The 20,059-nt window shown below is 45.7% G+C and overlaps 1 protein-coding gene across 7 annotated transcripts in view; it reads right to left on the bottom strand.

Annotated features, from left to right (window-relative positions):
* Positions 1-20,059, bottom strand: part of map4k4 (mitogen-activated protein kinase kinase kinase kinase 4) — a 211,352-nt gene that overhangs the window by 62,854 nt on the left and 128,439 nt on the right. For 5 of the 7 annotated variants that reach the window (XM_049485385.1, XM_049485378.1, XM_049485380.1 and 2 more), the window contains exons 13-16: positions 18,032-18,193; positions 17,353-17,439; positions 15,893-16,477; positions 5,470-5,625 (exon numbers count right to left, since the gene is read on the bottom strand). In XM_049485385.1, coding sequence (XP_049341342.1) covers positions 5,470-5,625; positions 15,893-16,477; positions 17,353-17,439; positions 18,032-18,193 — 990 coding nt within the window. The remainder of the gene's footprint in view (positions 1-5,469; positions 5,626-15,892; positions 16,478-17,352; positions 17,440-18,031; positions 18,194-20,059) is intronic. The other 2 variants (XM_049485382.1, XM_049485383.1) reach the window with 1 other exon arrangement.

The raw sequence follows: 20,059 nt of genomic DNA, 5'->3' as shown, positions 1-20,059 counted from the left end.
GAGAGAGCACACAGTATCCCCTGCAATTATCATAAACTACCAGAGAGAGCACACAGTATCCCCTGCAATTATCATAAACTACCAGAGCGAGCACACAGTATCCCCTAAAATCATTGTAAACTACCAGAGAGAGCACACAGTAACCCCTACCATTATCGTAAACTACCAGAGAGAGCACACAGTAACCCCTACAATTATCGTAAACTACCAGAGAGAGCACACAGTATCCCCTGCAATTATCATAAAGTACCAGAGAGAGCACACAGTAAACCCTGCAATTATCATAAACTACCAGAGAGAGCACACAGTATCCCCTGCAATTATCATAAAGTACCAGAGAGAGCACACAGTAACCCCTACAATTATTATAAACTACCAGAGAGAGCACACAGTAACCCCTACAATTATCATAAACTGCCAGCGAGAGCACACAGTATCCCCAAAAACTATCATAAACTACCAGAGAGAGCACACAGTATCCCCTAAAATTATCGTAAACTACCAGAGAGAGCACACAGTAACCCCTAAAATTATCGTAAACTACCAGAGAGAGCACACAGTAGCCCCTACAATTATCGTAAACTACCAGAGAGAGCACACAGTAACCCCTGCAATTATTATAAACTACCAGAGAGAGCACACAGTATCCCCTGCAATTATCATAAACTACCAGAGAGAGCACACAGTATCCCCTGCAATTATCATAAACTACCAGAGAGAGCACACAGTAACCCCTACAATTATTGTAATTTACCAGAGAGAGCACACAGTAACCCCTAAAATTATCATAAACTACCAGAGAGAGTACACAGTAACCCCTGCAATTATCATAAACTACCAGAGAGAGCACACAGTATCCCCTGCAATTATCATAAACTACCAGAGAGAGCACACAGTAACCCCTGCAATTATTATAAACTACCAGAGAGCACACAGTATCCCCTGAAATTATCATAAACTACCAGAGAGAGCACACAGTATCCCCTGCAATTATCATAAACTACCAGAGAGAGCACACAGTATCCCCTAAAATCATCGTAAACTACCAGAGAGAGCACACAGTAACCCCTACAATTATCGTAAACTACCAGAGAGAGCACACAGTAACCCCTACAATTATCGTAAACTACCAGAGAGAGCACACAGTATCCCCTGCAATTATCATAAAGTACCAGAGAGAGCACACAGTAAACCCTGCAATTATCATAAACTACCAGAGAGAGCACACAGTATCCCCTGCAATTATCATAAAGTACCAGAGAGAGCACACAGTAACCCCTACAATTATTATAAACTACCAGAGAGAGCACACAGTAACCCCTACAATTATCATAAACTGCCAGCGAGAGCACACAGTATCCCCAAAAACTATCATAAACTACCAGAGAGAGCACACAGTATCCCCTAAAATTATCGTAAACTACCAGAGAGAGCACACAGTAACCCCTAAAATTATCGTAAACTACCAGAGAGAGCACACAGTAGCCCCTACAATTATCGTAAACTACCAGAGAGAGCACACAGTAACCCCTAAAATTAGCGTAAACTACCAGAGAGAGCACACAGTAACCTCTACAATTATCGTAAACTACCAGAGAGAGCACACAGTAACCCCTACAATTATCGTAAACTACCAGAGAGCACACAGTATCCCCTGCAATTATCATAAACTACTAGAGAGAGCACACAGTAACCCCTGCAATTATTATAAACTACCAGAGAGAGCACACAGTATCCCCTGAAATTATCATAAACTACCAGAGAGAGCACACAGTATCCCCTGCAATTATCATAAACTACCAGAGAGAGCACACAGTAACCCCTGCAATTATTATAAACTACCAGAGAGAGCACACAGTATCCCCTGCAATTATCATAAACTACCAGAGAGAGCACACAGTATCCCCTGCAATTATCATAAACTACCAGAGAGAGCACACAGTAACCCCTACAATTATTGTAATTTACCAGAGAGAGCACACAGTAACCCCTAAAATTATCATAAACTACCAGAGAGAGTACACAGTAACCCCTGCAATTATCATAAACTACCAGAGAGAGCACACAGTATCCCCTGCAATTATCATAAACTACCAGAGAGAGCACACAGTAACCCCTGCAATTATTATAAACTACCAGAGAGAGCACACAGTATCCCCTGCAATTATCATAAACTACCAGAGAGAGCACACAGTATCCCCTGCAATTATCATAAACTACCAGAGAGAGCACACAGTATCCCCTGCAATTATCATAAACTACCAGGGAGAGCACACAGTATCCCCTAAAATCATCGTAAACTACCAGAGAGAGCACACAGTAACCCCTACAATTATCGTAAACTACCAGAGAGAGCACACAGTAACCCCTACAATTATCGTAAACTACCAGAGAGAGCACACAGTAACCCCTGCAATTATCATAAAGTACCAGAGAGAGCACACAGTAAACCCTGCAATTATCATAAACTACCAGAGAGAGCACACAGTATCCCCTGCAATTATCATAAAGTACCAGAGAGAGCACACAGTAACCCCTACAATTATTATAAACTACCAGAGAGAGCACACAGTAACCCCTACAATTATCATAAACTGCCAGCGAGAGCACACAGTATCCCCAAAAATTATCGTAAACTACCAGAGAGAGCACACAGTAACCACTAAAATTATCGTAAACTACCAGAGAGAGCACACAGTAGCCCCTACAATTATCGTAAACTACCAGAGAGAGCACACAGTAACCTCTAAAATTAGCGTAAACTACCAGAGAGAGCACACAGTAACCTCTACAATTATCGTAAACTACCAGAGAGAGCACACAGTAACCCCTACAATTATCGTAAACTACCAGAGAGCACACAGTATCCCCTGCAATTATCATAAACTACTAGAGAGAGCACACAGTAACCCCTGCAATTATTATAAACTACCAGAGAGAGCACACAGTATCCCCTGAAATTATCATAAACTACCAGAGAGAGCACACAGTATCTCCTGCACTTATCATAAACTACCAGAGAGAGCACACAGTAACCCCTACAATTATTATAAACTACCAGAGAGAGTACACAGTAACCCCTGCAATTATCATAAACTACCAGAGAGAGCACACAGTATCCCCTGCAATTATTATAAACTACCAGAGAGAGCACACAGTAACCCCTGCAATTATCATAAACTACCAGAGAGAGCACACAGTATCCCCTGCAGTTATCATAAACTACCAGAGAGAGCACACAGTAACCCCTACAATTATCATAAACTACCAGAGAGAGCACACAGTATCGCCTAAAATTATCGTAAACTACCAGAGAGAGCACACAGTATCCCCTGCAATTATCATAAACTACCAGCGAGAGCACACAGTAACCCCTACAATTATCGTAAACTACCAGCGAGAGCACACAGTATCCCCTAAAATTATCATAAACTACCAGAGAGAGCACACAGTAACCCCTACAATAATCGTAAACTACCAGATAGAGCACACAGTATCCCCTGCAATTATCATAAACTACCAGAGAGAGCACACAGTAACCCCTACAATTATCATAAACTACCAGAGAGAGCACACAGTATCCCCTGCAATTATCATAAACTACCAGAGAGAGCACACAGTAACCCCTAAAATTATCATAAACTACCAGAGAGCACACAGTAATCCCTGCAATTATCATAAACTACCAGAGAGAGCACACAGTATCCCCTAAAATTATCATAAACTACCAGAGAGAGCACACAGTAACCCCTAAAATTATTGTAAACTACCAGAGAGAGCACACAGTAACCCCTACAATAATCGTAAACTACCAGATAGAGCACACAGTATCCCCTGCAATTATCATAAACTACCAGAGAGAGCACACAGTAACCCCTACAATTATCATAAACTACCAGAGAGAGCACACAGTATCCCCTGCAATTATCATAAACTACCAGAGAGAGCACACAGTAACCCCTGCAATTATCATAAAGTACCAGAGAGAGCACACAGTAACCCCTACAATTATCATAAACTACCAGCGAGAGCACACAGTATCCCCTAAAATTATCATAAACTACCAGAGAGAGCACACAGTAACCCCTAAAATTATCGTAAACTACCAGAGAGAGCACACAGTAACCCCCACAATTGTCATAAACTACCAGAGAGAGCACACAGTATACCCTAAAATTATCATAAACTACCAGAGAGAGCACACAGTAACCCCTAAAATTATCGTAAACTACCAGAGAGAGCACACAGTAACCCCTACAATTATCATAAACTACCAGCGAGAGCACACAGTATCCCCTAAAATTATCATAAACTACCAGAGAGAGCACACAGTAACCCCTAAAATTATCGTAAACTACCAGAGAGCACACAGTAACCCCTACAATTATCGTAAACTACCAGATAGAGCACACAGTATCCCCTAAAATTATCATAAACTACCAGAGAGAGCACACAGTAACCCCTACAATTATCATAAACTACCAGAGAGAGCACACAGTATCCCCTAAAATTATCATAAACTACCAGAGAGCACACAGTAACCCCTGCAATTATTATAAACTACCAGAGAGAGCACACAGTAACCCCTGCAATTATTATAAACTACCAGAGAGAGCACACAGTAACCCCTGCAATTATTATAAACTACCAGAGAGAGCACACAGTATCCCCTGCAATTATCATAAACTACCAGAGAGAGCACACAGTAACCCCCACAATTGTCATAAACTACCAGAGAGAGCGTGCAGTAAACCCTAAGAATATCGTAAAATACCTGAAAGAGTGTGCAGAATCCTCTACAATTATTGTAAACTACCAGAGAGAGAGCGTGCATTAAACACTAAGATTATCGTAAACTACCAGAGAGAGAGGACAAACGAGTTATCTAGTCTACAGAACTGGAAAGCACAGACAGAAAACTACATGGCTAATAACACACCTAAAAACAACACAATGCTAACTATGTCCTTTCAGCCTTCACTGATTGATGAGCACAGAATGGAACATCAGAGTTTAAGACGATAGCTGCAGAACTCGTCTGCAACTGGCCTATGCCACGACCAGCATTTTTCTGTGTGCTGGTGAATCTGTGGCCAAAATAGTCATTGGCAGGAATATGAAGGTAGGAAAATGATGCTCAGCATGGTGGAACAAATGGCTGGTTTGTTTTGGCCCTGATTGCTTTAACATGAAAATAAATCTTATTTATGCCATTTATTTTATATTGATTAGACTGCGTCTTGCACTGCATTTTGCCAGGTCATGACCACTGTTGGTAATGAATCAGATCAGCAGCGACTGTGACAGGCTAAGCTTGCACCCCCTACTTATGTTACCACAACACTGTGTGATAAAGTTCAATTCTATCACATCTTACCGGTCAAGGCTGGAGGATTATATCTGAGCTAAGCAACAGTAAGATGAGGGTGTACCAGTGTATGGGTGGGGGTTACCTGTTAACACTGTTACCTGTGCTTCCATGGGGCGGTGCATGGCGGGCGGGGCTTGCTCGGATGCGTTCCCGTTGGAGAAGGTTTCGGCCCGCGGCGGCACAGCGGGGGGCTGCTTCTGCGCCCCTGCAGCCTGCGGAGAGCCCTGCGCATTCCTGCGGTGCCGCTCATCTGCCTGCAACCCGAGAACAGCACCATGCGTCAGACCACTTCACTTAATTTACAGCAGGAAAACACCACCACCACAACAGGTCAGGCAGACAACAGTTAACCTGTGCAGAGTTTTGTCTGGGGTTAATAGTTCCAAACTAAAAGCAGTTGAAAATTGTGAGTAATCAACATTAGACATCTGCTGGAAATACAACATTAAGGAGTCTATTCTGTAGGAAAGCGCCAGAAAGAAGACCAGCCAAAGGCTCAGAAAAAAGAAGCTTAATTCAATAGAGAAGTACCTGATTTATGATAGGAATGCACCAAACGGGAAAAATGGCCGAAATTATAAAAAATAAAACATTTCTCTAAAAATAGTGACATTTTTGTAAGAGAAGAACTACAATTTAAAAGAACCTATTGAACAAGTAACATTCCAGAATACCAAAAAAATACAATATGAAAAAGGAGACTTTATCTATCTATCTATCTATCTATCTATCTATCTATCTATCTATCTATCTATCTATCTATCTATCTATCTATCTATCTATCTATCTATCTATCTATCTATCTATCTATCTATCTATCTATCTATCTATCTATCTATCTATCTATCTATCTATCTATCTATCTATCTATCTATCTATCTAATAGTGTATTAGTGGGTTAGCCAGTATGCTAACTGTTTTTCTCAACACCCGCTGCACGCAGGCATCGTCCTACAAGAGCTCATTTTGTTTACATGGTTCATCCCTTACTCACCAAAATCAGAACAAAATAAAGCACAGGGAGAATTCTTTTAGCTTTCAGTGCTAAAAGAGCTAAACACCAAGCAGTCACCTCAAGCAAAGGAATGTACGGGTAAACAATATTACACACTTGTTTACTGATATGTTGTTATAAAATAAACAAATTAATAAATATAACGGCAAATATGGGAAAACTGGGAAGCAAAACCTAGCTAAACCTGGAGCAACAGTTATCTTCTACAGACTGTCATGCTGATGCAATTATCTTCAGAAGTGCATTTTTAAATATTATCTAGCTAAGCAATAAACCCACAGGTCCACAGTGGAGTGATTAGTGTCTGTGAGCATGCGGAGCGTGAAGCAGCAGCGGTGGTGGTTAAGCTCTGTAACGCAGACAACCAGCAGTGTCAGTCAGAGAAGAGAGAGAGAGAGAGATTAGCCAGTCGGGTTACTGTAAGAGTTAGGGGCGGGGCGTCTGTCTCTAATCAGAGAGGCTCTTGTTGTCCAGTCGAGTTTGGTGAATTTTCTGCTCTAAAAAAATTATATTAATTCACTGGCCTGCAGATCCTGCATGCCTGCTTTCATCACAATCTCCAACACCACCCAACAACCTCCAACACCACCCAACAACCACCAACACCACCCAACAACCACCAACACCACCCAACAACCTCCAACACCACCCAACAACCACCAACACCACCCAACAACCTCCAACAACACCCAACAACCTCCAACACCACCCAACAACCACCAACACCACCCAGCAACCTCCAACACCACCCAACAACCTCCAACATCACCAAACAACCACCAACAACACCCAACAACCTCCAACAACACCCAACAACCACCAACATCACCCAACAACCTCCAACACCACCGAACAACCTCCAACATCACCTAACAACCTCCAACATCACCCAACAACCACCAACACCACCCAACAACCTCCAACACCACCCAACAACCACCAACACCACCCAACAACCTCCAACATCACCCAACAACCACCAACACCACCCAACAACCTCCAACACCACTCAACAACCTCCAACACCACCCAACAACCACCAACACCACCCAACAACCTCCAACATCACCCAACAACCTCCAACAACACCCAACAACCACCAACACCACCCAACAACCTCCAACAACACCAAACAACCTCCAACACCACCCAACAACCTCCAACAACACCAAACAACCTCCAACAACACCAAACAACCTCCAACACCACCCAACAACCACCAACACCACCCAACAACCTCCAACATCACCCAACAACCACCAACACCACCCAACAACCACCAACACCACCCAACAACACCCAACAACCTCCAACACCACCCAACAACCTCCAACACCACCCAACAACCACCAACACCACCCAACAACCTTCAACACCACCCAACAACCTCCAACACCACCCAACAACCTCCAACAACACCCAACAACCACCAACACCACCCAACAACCTCCAACATCACCCAACAACCTCCAACATCACCCAACAACCACCAACACCACCCAACAACCACCAACACCACCCAACAACCTCCAACATCACCCAACAACCAACAACACCACCAAACAACCTCCAACACCACCCAACAACCTCCAACACCACCCAACAACCTCCAACACCACCCAACAACCACCAACAACCTCCTACAACACCAACACCACCCAACAAACTCCAACACCACCCAACAACCTCCAAAACCACCCAACAACCTCCAACACCACCCAACAACCTCCAACACCACCCAACAACCACCAACAACCTCCTACACCACCAACACCACCCAACAACCTCCAACACTACCCAACAACCTCCAACACCACCAAAAAACCACCAACATCACCCAACAACCTCCAACACCACCAAACAATCTCCAACACCACCCAACAATCTCCAACACCACCCAACAACCTCCAACACCACCCAACAACCACCAACACCACCAAACAACCTCCAACACCACCAAACAACCACCAACAACACCCAACAACCTCCAACATCACCCAACAACCTCCAACACCACCCAACAATCTCCAACACCACCCAACAACCTCCAACACCACCCAACAACCACCAACACCACCGAACAACCTCCAACACCACCGAACAACCACCAACAACACCCAACAACCTCCAACATCACCCAACAACCTCCAACAACACCCAACAACCACCAACACCACCCAACAACCTCCAACATCATCCAACAACCTCCAACACCACCGAACAATCTCCAACACCACCCAACAACCTCCAACATCACCCAACAACCACCAAAACCACCCAACAACCTCCAACACCACCCAACAACCACCAACACCACCCAACAACCTCCAACATCACCCAACAACCTCCAACAACACCCAACAACCAACAACACCACCCAACAACCTCCAACATCACCCAACAACCTCCAACATCACCAAACAACCACCAACACCACCCAACAACCTCCAACACCACCCAACAACCTCCAACACCACCCAACAACCTCCAACACCACCCAACAACCACCAACAACCTCCTACAACACCAACACCACCCAACAAACTCCAACACCACCCAACAACCTCCAAACAACCTCCAACACCACCCAACAACCTCCAACACCACCCAACAACCTCCAACACCACCCAACAACCTCCAACACCACCAAACAACCACCAACAACCTCCTACACCACCAACACCACCCAACAACCTCCAACACCACCCAACAACCTCCAACACCACCGAACAACCACCAACATCACCAAACAACCTCCAACACCACCCAACAATCTCCAACACCACCGAACAATCTCCAACACCACCCAACAACCTCCAACACCACCCAACAACCTCCAACATCACCGAACAACCACCAACACCACCCAACAACCACCAACACCACCCAACAACCTCCAACATCACCCAACAACCTCCAACAACACCCAACAACCAACAACACCACCCAACAACCTCCAACATCACCAAACAACCTCCAACATCACCAAACAACCACCAACACCACCCAACAACCTCCAACACCACCCAACAACCTCCAACAACCTCCTACAACACCAACACCACCCAACAAACTCCAACACCACCCAACAACCTCCAAACAACCTCCAACACCACCCAACAACCTCCAACACCACCCAACAACCTCCAACACCACCCAACAACCACCAACAACACCCAACAACCTCCAACATCACCCAACAACCTCCAACAACACCCAACAACCTCCAACATCACCCAACAACCTCCAACACCACCCAACAACCTCCAACACCACCCAACAACCTCCAACACCACCCAACAACCACCAACAACCTCCTACACCACCAACAACACCCAACAACCTCCAACACCACCCAACAACCTCCAACACCACCGAACAACCACCAACATCACCAAACAACCTCCAACACCACCCAACAATCTCCAACACCACCGAACAATCTCCAACACCACCCAACAACCTCCAACACCACCGAACAACCACCAACACCACCCAACAACCTCCAACAACCACCAACACCACCCAACAACCTCCAACATCACCCAACAACCTCCAACAACACCCAACAACCAACAACACCACCCAACAACCTCCAACATCACCAAACAACCTCAAACATCACCAAACAACCACCAACACCACCCAACAACCTCCAACACCACCCAACAACCTCCAACAACCTCCTACAACACCAACACCACCCAACAAACTCCAACACCACCCAACAACCTCCAAACAACCTCTAACACCACCCAACAACCTCCAACACCACCCAACAACCTCCAACACCACCGAACAACCACCAACATCACCAAACAACCTCCAACACCACCCAACAATCTCCAACACCACCGAACAATCTCCAACACCACCCAACAACCTCCAACACCACCCAACAACCTCCAACATCACCGAACAACCAACAACACCACCCAACAACCTCCAACACCACCAAACAACCACCAACACCACCCAACAACCTCCAACATCACCCAACAACCTCCAACACCACCCAACAATCTCCAACACCACCCAACAACCTCCAACACCACCCAACAACCACCAACACCACCCAACAACCTCCAACACCACCCAACAACCACCAACAACACCCAACAACCTCCAACATCACCAAACAACCTCCAACAACACCCAACAACCACCAACACCACCCAACAACCTCCAACATCACCCAACAACCTCCAACACCACCCAACAACCTCCAACACCACCAAACAACCACCAACACCACCCAACAACCTCCAACACCACCCAACAACCACCAACACCACCCAACAACCTCCAACATCACCAAACAACCTCCAACACCACCCAACAACCACCAACACCACCCAACAACCTCCAACATCACCAAACAACACCTAACAACCACCAACACCACCCAACAACCTCCAACATCACCCAACAACCTCCAACACCACCCAACAACCTCCAACATCACCCAACAACCACCAACACCACCCAACAACCTCCAACACCACCCAACAACCTCCAACACCACCCAACAACCTCCAACATCACCCAACAACCACCAACACCACCCAACAACCTCCAACACCACCCAACAACCACCAACACCACCGAACAACCTCCAACATCACCCAACAACCTCCAACACCACCCAACAACCACCAACACCACCCAACAACCTCCAACACCACCCAACAACCATCAACAACACCCAACAACCTCCAACATCACCAAACAACCTCCAACAACACCCAACAACCACCAACACCACCGAACAACCTCCAACATCACCCAACAACCTCCAACACCACCAAACAATCTCCAACACCACCCAACAACCTCCAACACCACCCAACAACCACCAACACCACCCAACAACCTCCAACACCACCCAACAACCACCAACAACTTCCTACACCACCAACACCACCCAACAACCTCCAACACCACCCAACAACCTCCAAAACCACCCAACAACCTCCAACACCACCCAACAACCTCCAACATCACCCAACAACCACCAACAACCTCCTACACCACCAAACAACCTCCTACACCACCCAACAACCTCCAACACCACCCAACAACCACCAACAACCTCCAACACCACCCAACAACCTCCAAAACCACCCAACAACCTCCAATACCACCCAACAACCTCCAACATCACCCAACAACCACCAACAAACTCCTACACCACCCAACAACCTCCAACACCACCCAACAACCACCAACAACCTCCAACACCACCCAACAACCTCCAAAACCACCCAACAACCTCCAATACCACCCAACAACCTCCAACATCACCCAACAACCACCAACAAACTCCTACACCACCCAACAACCTCCAACACCACCCAACAACCACCAACACCACCAAACAACCTCCAACATCACCCAACAACCTCCAACACCACCCAACAACCACCAACACCACCCAACAACCTCCAACATCACCCAACAACCTCCAACACCACCCAACAACCACCAACACCACCCAACAACCACCAACACCACCCAACAACCTCCAACATCACCCAACAACCTCCAACACCACCCAACAACCACCAACAACCTCCTACAAAACCAACACCACCCAACAAACTCCAACACCACCCAACAACCTCCAAAACCACCCAACAACCTCCAACACCACCCAACAACCTCCAAAACCACCCAACAACCTCCAACACCACCCAACAACCTCCAACACCACCCAACAACCTCCAACAACACCCAACAACCACCAACACCACCCATCAACCTCCAACATCACCCAACAACCTCCAACACCACCCAACAACCACCAACACCACCCAACAACCACCAACACCACCCAACAACCTCCAACACCACCCAACAACCTCCAACACCACCCAAAAACCACCAACACCACCCAACAACCTCCAACACCACCCAACAATCTCCAACACCACCCAACAACCTCCAACACCACCCAACAACCTCCAACATCACCCAACAACCTCCAACACCACCCAACAACCACCAACAACCTCCTACACCACCAACACCACCCAACAACCTCCAACACCACCCAACAACCTCCAAAACCACCCAACAACCTCCAACACCACCCAACAACCTCCAACACCACCCAACAACCACCAACACCACCCAACAACCTCCAACATCACCCAACAACCTCCAACACCACCCAACAACCACCAACAACTTCCAACACCACCCAACAACCACCAACAACTTCCTACACCACCAACACCACCCAACAACCTCCAACACCACCCAACAACCTCCAAAACCACCCAACAACCTCCAATACCACCCAACATCACCCAACAACCACCAACAACCTCCTACACCACCAAACAACCTCCTACACCACCCAACAACCTCCAACACCACCCAACAACCACCAACAACCTCCAACACCACCCAACAACCTCCAACATCACCCAACAACCTCCAACACCACCCAACAACCTCCAAAACCACCCAACAACCTCCAGTACCATCTAACCTAACCCTAACCCTAACCCTAACCAACAAATTCCTACACCACCAAACAACCTCCTACACCACCCAACAAACTCCAACACCACCCAACAACCTCCAATACCACCCAAAAACCTCCAACATCACCCAACAACCTCCAACATCACCCAAAAACCTCCATCACCACCCAACAACCACCAACAACCTCCTACACCACCAACACCAACCAACAACCTCCAACACCACCCAACAACCTCCAACATCACCCAACAACCTCCAACATCACCCAACAACCTCCAACATCACCGAACAACCACCAACACCACCCAACAACCTCCAACACCACCCAACAACCACCAACACCACCAAACAACCTCTAACATCACCCAACAACCTCCAACACCACCCAACAACCACCAACAACCTCCTACACCACCAACACCACCCAACAACCTCCAACACCACCCAACAACCTCCAAAACCACCCAACAGCCTCCAACACCACCCAACAACCACCAACACCACCCAACAACCTCCAACATCACCCACCAACCTCCAACACCACCCAACAACCACCAACAACTTCCTACACCACCAACACCACCCAACAACCTCCAACACCACCCAACAACCTCCAAAACCACCCAACAACCTCCAAAACCACCCAACAACCTCCAACACCACCCAACAACCTCCAACATCACCCAACAACCACCAACAACCTCCTACACCACCAAACAACCTCCTACACCACCCAACAACCTCCAACACCACCGAACAACCACCAACAACCTCCAACACCACCCAACAACCTCCAAAACCACCCAACAACCTCCAATACCACCCAACAACCTCCAACATCACCCAACAACCACCAACAAACTCCTACACCACCCAACAACCTCCAACACCACCCAACAACCACCAACAACCTCCATCACCACCCAACAACCTCCAAAACCACCCAACAACCTCCAATACCACCCAACAACCTCCAACATCACCCAACAACCACCAACAAACTCCTACACCACCAAACAACCTCCTACACCACCCAACAACCTCCAACACCACCCAACAACCTCCAATACTACCCAACAACCTCCAACATCACCCAAAAACCTCCATCACCACCCAACAACCACCAACAACCTCCTACACCACCAACACCACCACCCAACAACCTCCAAAACCACCCAACAACCTCCAACACCACCCAACAACCTCCAACACCACCCAACAACCTCCAACACCACCCAACAACCACCAACACCACCCAACAACCTCCAACATCACCCAACAACCTCCAACACCACCCAACAACCACCAACAACTTCCTACACCACCAACACCACCCAACAACCTCCAACACCACCCAACAACCTCCAAAACCACCCAACAACCTCCAATACCACCCAACAACCTCCAACATCCCCCAACAACCACCAACAACCTCCGACACCACCAAACAACCTCCTACACCACCCAACAACCTCCAACACCACCCAACAACCACCAACAACCTCCAACACCACCCAACAACCTCCAAAACCACCCAACAACCTCCAAAACCACCCAACAACCTCCAATACCACCCAACAACCTCCAACATCACCCAACAACCACCAACAAACTCCTACACCACCAAACAACCTCCTACACCACCCAACAACCTCCTACACCACCCAACAACCTCCTACACCACCCAACAACCTCCAATACCACCCAACAACATCCAACATCACCCAAAAACCTCCATCACCCAACAACCTCCAACACCACCCAACAACCTCCAAAACCACCCAACAACCTCCAACATCACCCAACAACCACCAACAACCTCCTACACCACCCAACACCAACCAACAACCTCCAAAACCACCCAACAACCTCCAACATCACCCAACAACCACCAACAACCTCCTACACCACCCAACAATCTCCAACACCACCCAACAACCTCCAAAACCACCCAACAACCTCCAACACCACCCAACACCACCCAACAGCCTCCAACACCACCTCCAACACCACCCAACAATCTCCAACACCACCCAACAACCTCCAACACCACCTAACAACCTCCAACACCACTCAACAACCTCCAACACCACCCAACATCCTCCAATACCACTCAACAACTTCCAACAACCACCAACAACCTCCTACACCACCCAACAACCTCCAACACTAAACAACACAGTAGGACGTACAGCTCATTCTGTGGGTGGGTGGGGTTGTGCTGTAGTTTTAGTTGCTGAACTGAGTTAAGCTGCAGTTTTAAAATGAGATTTCTTTAAAATTAAATAACACATTAGCTGGATACACCATTACAGAATCTAGCACGCTAACCTGATGTACAAACTACAAACAAAATCTTCTAAAGTTGTATTGTTTCAGCGCTTTAATGTTTACATGCACTCAAAACAGGTTTAGAATCAGATTTACGCAGTTATCTGATTATTCCAGTACTGATGTAAACAGCATAAACTGATTTTATACATCAGAGAAAAATCTGAATTGATCTAAATCTGAACACCGCTTCAGCCCAAACTGATTTTAACTTAAACTGCACTTTTACTTACTCATTCACTTTTTGTTAAGCACTTTAGATGTTTTTGTTTTCAAAAGCACACTGCATTTTATGTGTCCCTTGTTTTTAGACAAAAATATAATTATATATATAAAATATTATATAAAAATATATATAATTAATCAGTTTAAATTTAATTGCCTTTCAGTTGTTTATGATGTAAAATGCCGCTTAAACTAACAGGCTACTCTAATATACAGGATATGGCACTGAATTGTAAACATAAAAATTGATAGCGAAGCAGAAATCTGATTACTGCCTGACTCATGTAAATTTGGAGTTTTCCCATTATCTGACTACTCAAGTTAAGACTCCTATGTCCTGGGGTAATCTGATTATAAAAATAAAAATATTAAATAGACAGTTTAACACGTGTGTTTGAGCAGGAAAATCACCAGACTGCACTGGGCCAGAACTGGACACCTCTGCCTTACGGGTTCACCTCTGGAACTTCCTCAGAGTCTGGTCCTCGAGGTTCTGCCTGAGGCACCGGGTTGGTCTGGCCCTCTTCCTTGGTGGGCTGCTGTGGCTGGGAGTTGGGGATGCTGTGTGTTTGGACTGGCTGGATGTTGATTCCGTGGGTCACTTTTGGCGAAAGCTGGCGGTCCGGCTGGGCCAGATGCCGAGGCTGCAGCAGTGGTGTTTCCTGCAAGCTCGGCTGCAGCTGGGGAATTCTTCCGCGGTCCTGTGGGGACGGTTGAGGTAATGGGGGGGTTCCGGTCCGGTCCACAGCACAGTGCTGTAGCTGTGGAATTGTAGACCTGTCCTGATTTGCTGCTAGGGCGTGTTCCTGCTTTTTGCTACTGTCTCGGTGCTGTGCCGGTGGAGCTTTCTTGCTCTTTTCGGATGAAGGTGGCGGATGCTGCTGCTGCTGAGGGATTCTGCTCTTCTGAGCTGCAGATGGAGGCTGCTGAGGGGTTCTGGGTTTGGGCTGCTGGAGGGAGAGCAGGTAGACTTGCTCCTGCTGTAACTGTCTCTGCAGCCTCTCAGCCTGCCTCTGCTCCTCCAGCTCCCTCCACTTAAACTCCTGACACACACAGTGTGTAAAACGCTCATCAATCACACTGCCGGTTAAAAGTTTGGACACACCTTCACATGGAAATCTAATTGTACCTTTTCCTGCAAAGAATGTGTTAACAGTTATTAGCTAATGCCTCTAGAACATTGTTGGGTGTCCAAATCGAAAAGTGAAATTTAAACATGATGCACCACAATCTCCCACACTGCACTGGAAATGTTGATTGTCACATTAACATCGGCCAGCGGTTTCTAACTTTATTTATTATTTATTATTATTTTGGCAAATATGGTTCAGTGTACAGGCAGGGCGTAGAGGAGATGAACACATAATAAGAAACCAGTGAATGAGCTTATTCCACATAAGCACATAAAAAATAATGCCACATTACATCTTCAAAAAAATAAATAATTCAATATATCAATGCAGCAGGGTTCATCAAATCCAGTCCTGGAAGACTGCTGTTACAAACAGTTTGGTGTCACAACTGCAGTGAGCAGAAACTTACAGATTAGTGCACAGAATTAGCTATACTGAGTTTCTGTAAGTCTACCAGCTCAAAGATTCAGGACTCCTACCTTCTAGCTTCTTCTCCTACCCAACGTCTATATAAACACACATGTGGTTGTAATATTATTATGTTCTTCATTACGTTTCATAATATTACAGTAAATCTGATAATCAACATATATACGCAGATGATGTTCTAAAGCTACATTTTATTTATGTTTTTAATTTGGTCTGAATCTGCTTTTAGCATCTGTACTGTAGCAAAAGAGCTAAGTACTCAATGCAGCGTACTGTGATTTATCAAAATGATGACACCACCTTCTCCCAGCCATTTTTAAAATAAAGAATTTTAGCAATACTGTTTGTATGCTCACCAGCAGCATAGCCTGCTCATGCAGAAGTTGCTGCTGTAGTATTTCGAGATGCCGCTGCTCCTCCTCCAGCTGTCGACGGATGTACTCCTGTTAAACAAACACAAACAAGCAAAGGCAATTCAGCATCAGAGCTCAGCTAATCGCAGCCAATCAATACTCCTGTCCTACATCTGCACGTTCAGGACAGAAACTTTTACACACATTACCATCCAGAAAACTCCAGCTAAAAAAGTCCCAGTGGTCAGAAACTGGAAACCAGCTAGATGCCATGTGAGTCTGAGGCCAGGGTGTCATGATTTGGGCAGAGTTTGCATTAATTCTGATTGGTGAGGATTACACATTAGCCTTGTAGCTACAATACAAATTTAAAGAGAAACTTTACACACCAAACACACCTTACTTTAGGCCACTAAACTGGATTTTTGCTGTGGTCTGGCTGCAGTTAGATTCTTCCACAAACTTTTATGTTGACAGTTTTAGTTATAGAACTTCGCTCAGAAGTGTTTAAATACAACAGAAATGTTTTGCTGATATCAGGTCTGCACTGTGGAGCCTTAACTGCAGCTGGACTCCTCTCATATCTGTGTAAATTGTGTAATTTTGAGGGTTGTGTGGTTCTTGCATTTTAGCTTTAGAACCTGTCAGTTCTTCCTTCAGACTCGCCCGGCCGTTTACCCACCTGTTCCCGATCTGCCCTCCTCTTCTCCTCCTCTGCCCGTCGTCGCTCCTCCTCCTCCTTACGCCGGCGCTCCATCTCCTCCAACCGCCGCTTTTCCTCCTGCTCACGCCGCCGCTGCTCTCTCTCCTGCTGCCTCCGCATCTCACGCTCACGCCTTTGTTGCTGTGGATAGTCAGCAGGGGGAGACAGAGTGGGACAGACAGACAGTGATACAGATTTACAGAGAGAGGAGAGAAATGGAGAAGTTAGTATTAGTGTAGATTCAGTATAGCTAAATTTAGGATTACTGTGCTGTAAAGACACAGACATGTGATGTAGCCTTAAAAAGTACTGTGAAATTCTGTTTTAAAATGAATATATCAGACGATACAGGAATGATCACACAGCAAACTGATACCATTCAGTACAATCTTTTATTCTCTTCCAGCTCAGATGGCGGTAGTTGTTTTTTGAGAAGAGAGAGTAATAATAGTGTAGTGTGGTGTAGACCTGCCAGACTAGACTCATACTTGATTGGTTACTGTATTATAATATCTATATTATATTATTATATAGTGAAGTTATATAAATTACTGAGTTTAACAGAGCTTTAAAAGAGAAAATAAATTATAGTGTAGCTATTTTTTTCAAATTGGAAGGAGGAAATGCGGTGTGTGTGTGTGTGCGTGTGTGTGTGTGTGTGTGCCTGTAGCAGGGTTGGACTGAACCAAAAATTCCATGGCCAATTTTTTGTTCTAGACCGGCCCCTCATAATTAGCGGAGCACAACCGACTTGTAATTCATGTATGTGGGGTTCCATAGAAGCATAATATATCATCAACATATTAAATATAAGAAGTGTAGTATCTTATTGTTAACTATTTTTGTCTGCTCTGTGTAGTAGATTTTTGTATCTTTTTTTTAATCACCTCTAATATGTGTTTTCTGAATTTCTATGATATAACAGATCTATTCTAATTCTTCAGGTTAAAGGTGCTTCCTCCTTTGAACAGCTATAACATGTATTTGTATCAGGCTACAAACAGGGCTGCTTTACTCTTATTCAGTGTCGGCATATCTTTTGCTAATACTACTTTTATACTTTTTTACACTTACTTTAGTCATGCCTAAATTGCGAAGCTTCTACTTGTCATTAATCAGTTTTAAAAATCTGTTATTTCACTTGTTTAAGTGCTTTAAAACATGTTGAACCCCAGCATAGATGCTACAAATTCAAACTACTATGCAGCTTTCTTAACACAGCTTCAACCTAAATATCTAAAATGCTATGCTGCAGCCTAAAATGGACACTTGCTGCTCATCCAACACTTCTCAGTCTTTTTATCAGAATAAGGGGGTGTGGCTGGAAGATTTTGTGAGGTATCTCTCTCTCTCTCATCTCATTGTCAACCGCTTAATCCGTGAAGGGTCGGGGGGTGTGGGGGGGGGGGGGGGGTGCTGGAGCCTATCCCAGCAGGCATCGGGCGGAAGGCAGGGCAGACGGACACAGACAGACAAACAGACACATTCACTCACACACACACACCTAATGGGCAATTTCAATCAAGTTCCAATTAGCCTGAACGTGCCGTTGGACTGTGGGAGGAAACCGGAGGAACCCGGAGGAAACCCACGCAGACACAGGGAGAACGTGCAAACTCCACAGAAAGACCCGGGTTGCCCCAGCCGGGAATCGAACCCTGTGTTATCCTAACATTACTTACGTTACTTCTATCACCTCAAAGTCCCTGTATTATCCTAACACTACTAAAGTTAACTCCACTCCCTCAAAGTCCCTGTGTTATCCTAACGTTACCTCCATCACCTCAAAAGTCCCTTTGTTATCCTAACATTACTTACGTTACTACTATCACCTCAAAGTCCCTGTGTAATCCTAACCCAGGCCGTCTTGCGCCACTGTGCCGCCCCTTTGTGAGGTATGCAAATACCAATTAATACTGATACTAATCGATGGCCATTGCTTATCATCCTCATGTAATAGAGCTAACATTACCTCCATCAACTAAAAGTCCACGTGTTTTCCTAACA

This window comes from Astyanax mexicanus, chromosome 11 (genome assembly GCF_023375975.1).
Source record: "Astyanax mexicanus isolate ESR-SI-001 chromosome 11, AstMex3_surface, whole genome shotgun sequence".
NCBI lineage: Eukaryota > Metazoa > Chordata > Actinopteri > Characiformes > Acestrorhamphidae > Astyanax > Astyanax mexicanus.
This window is presented reverse-complemented; position numbering and strand designations above follow the sequence as displayed.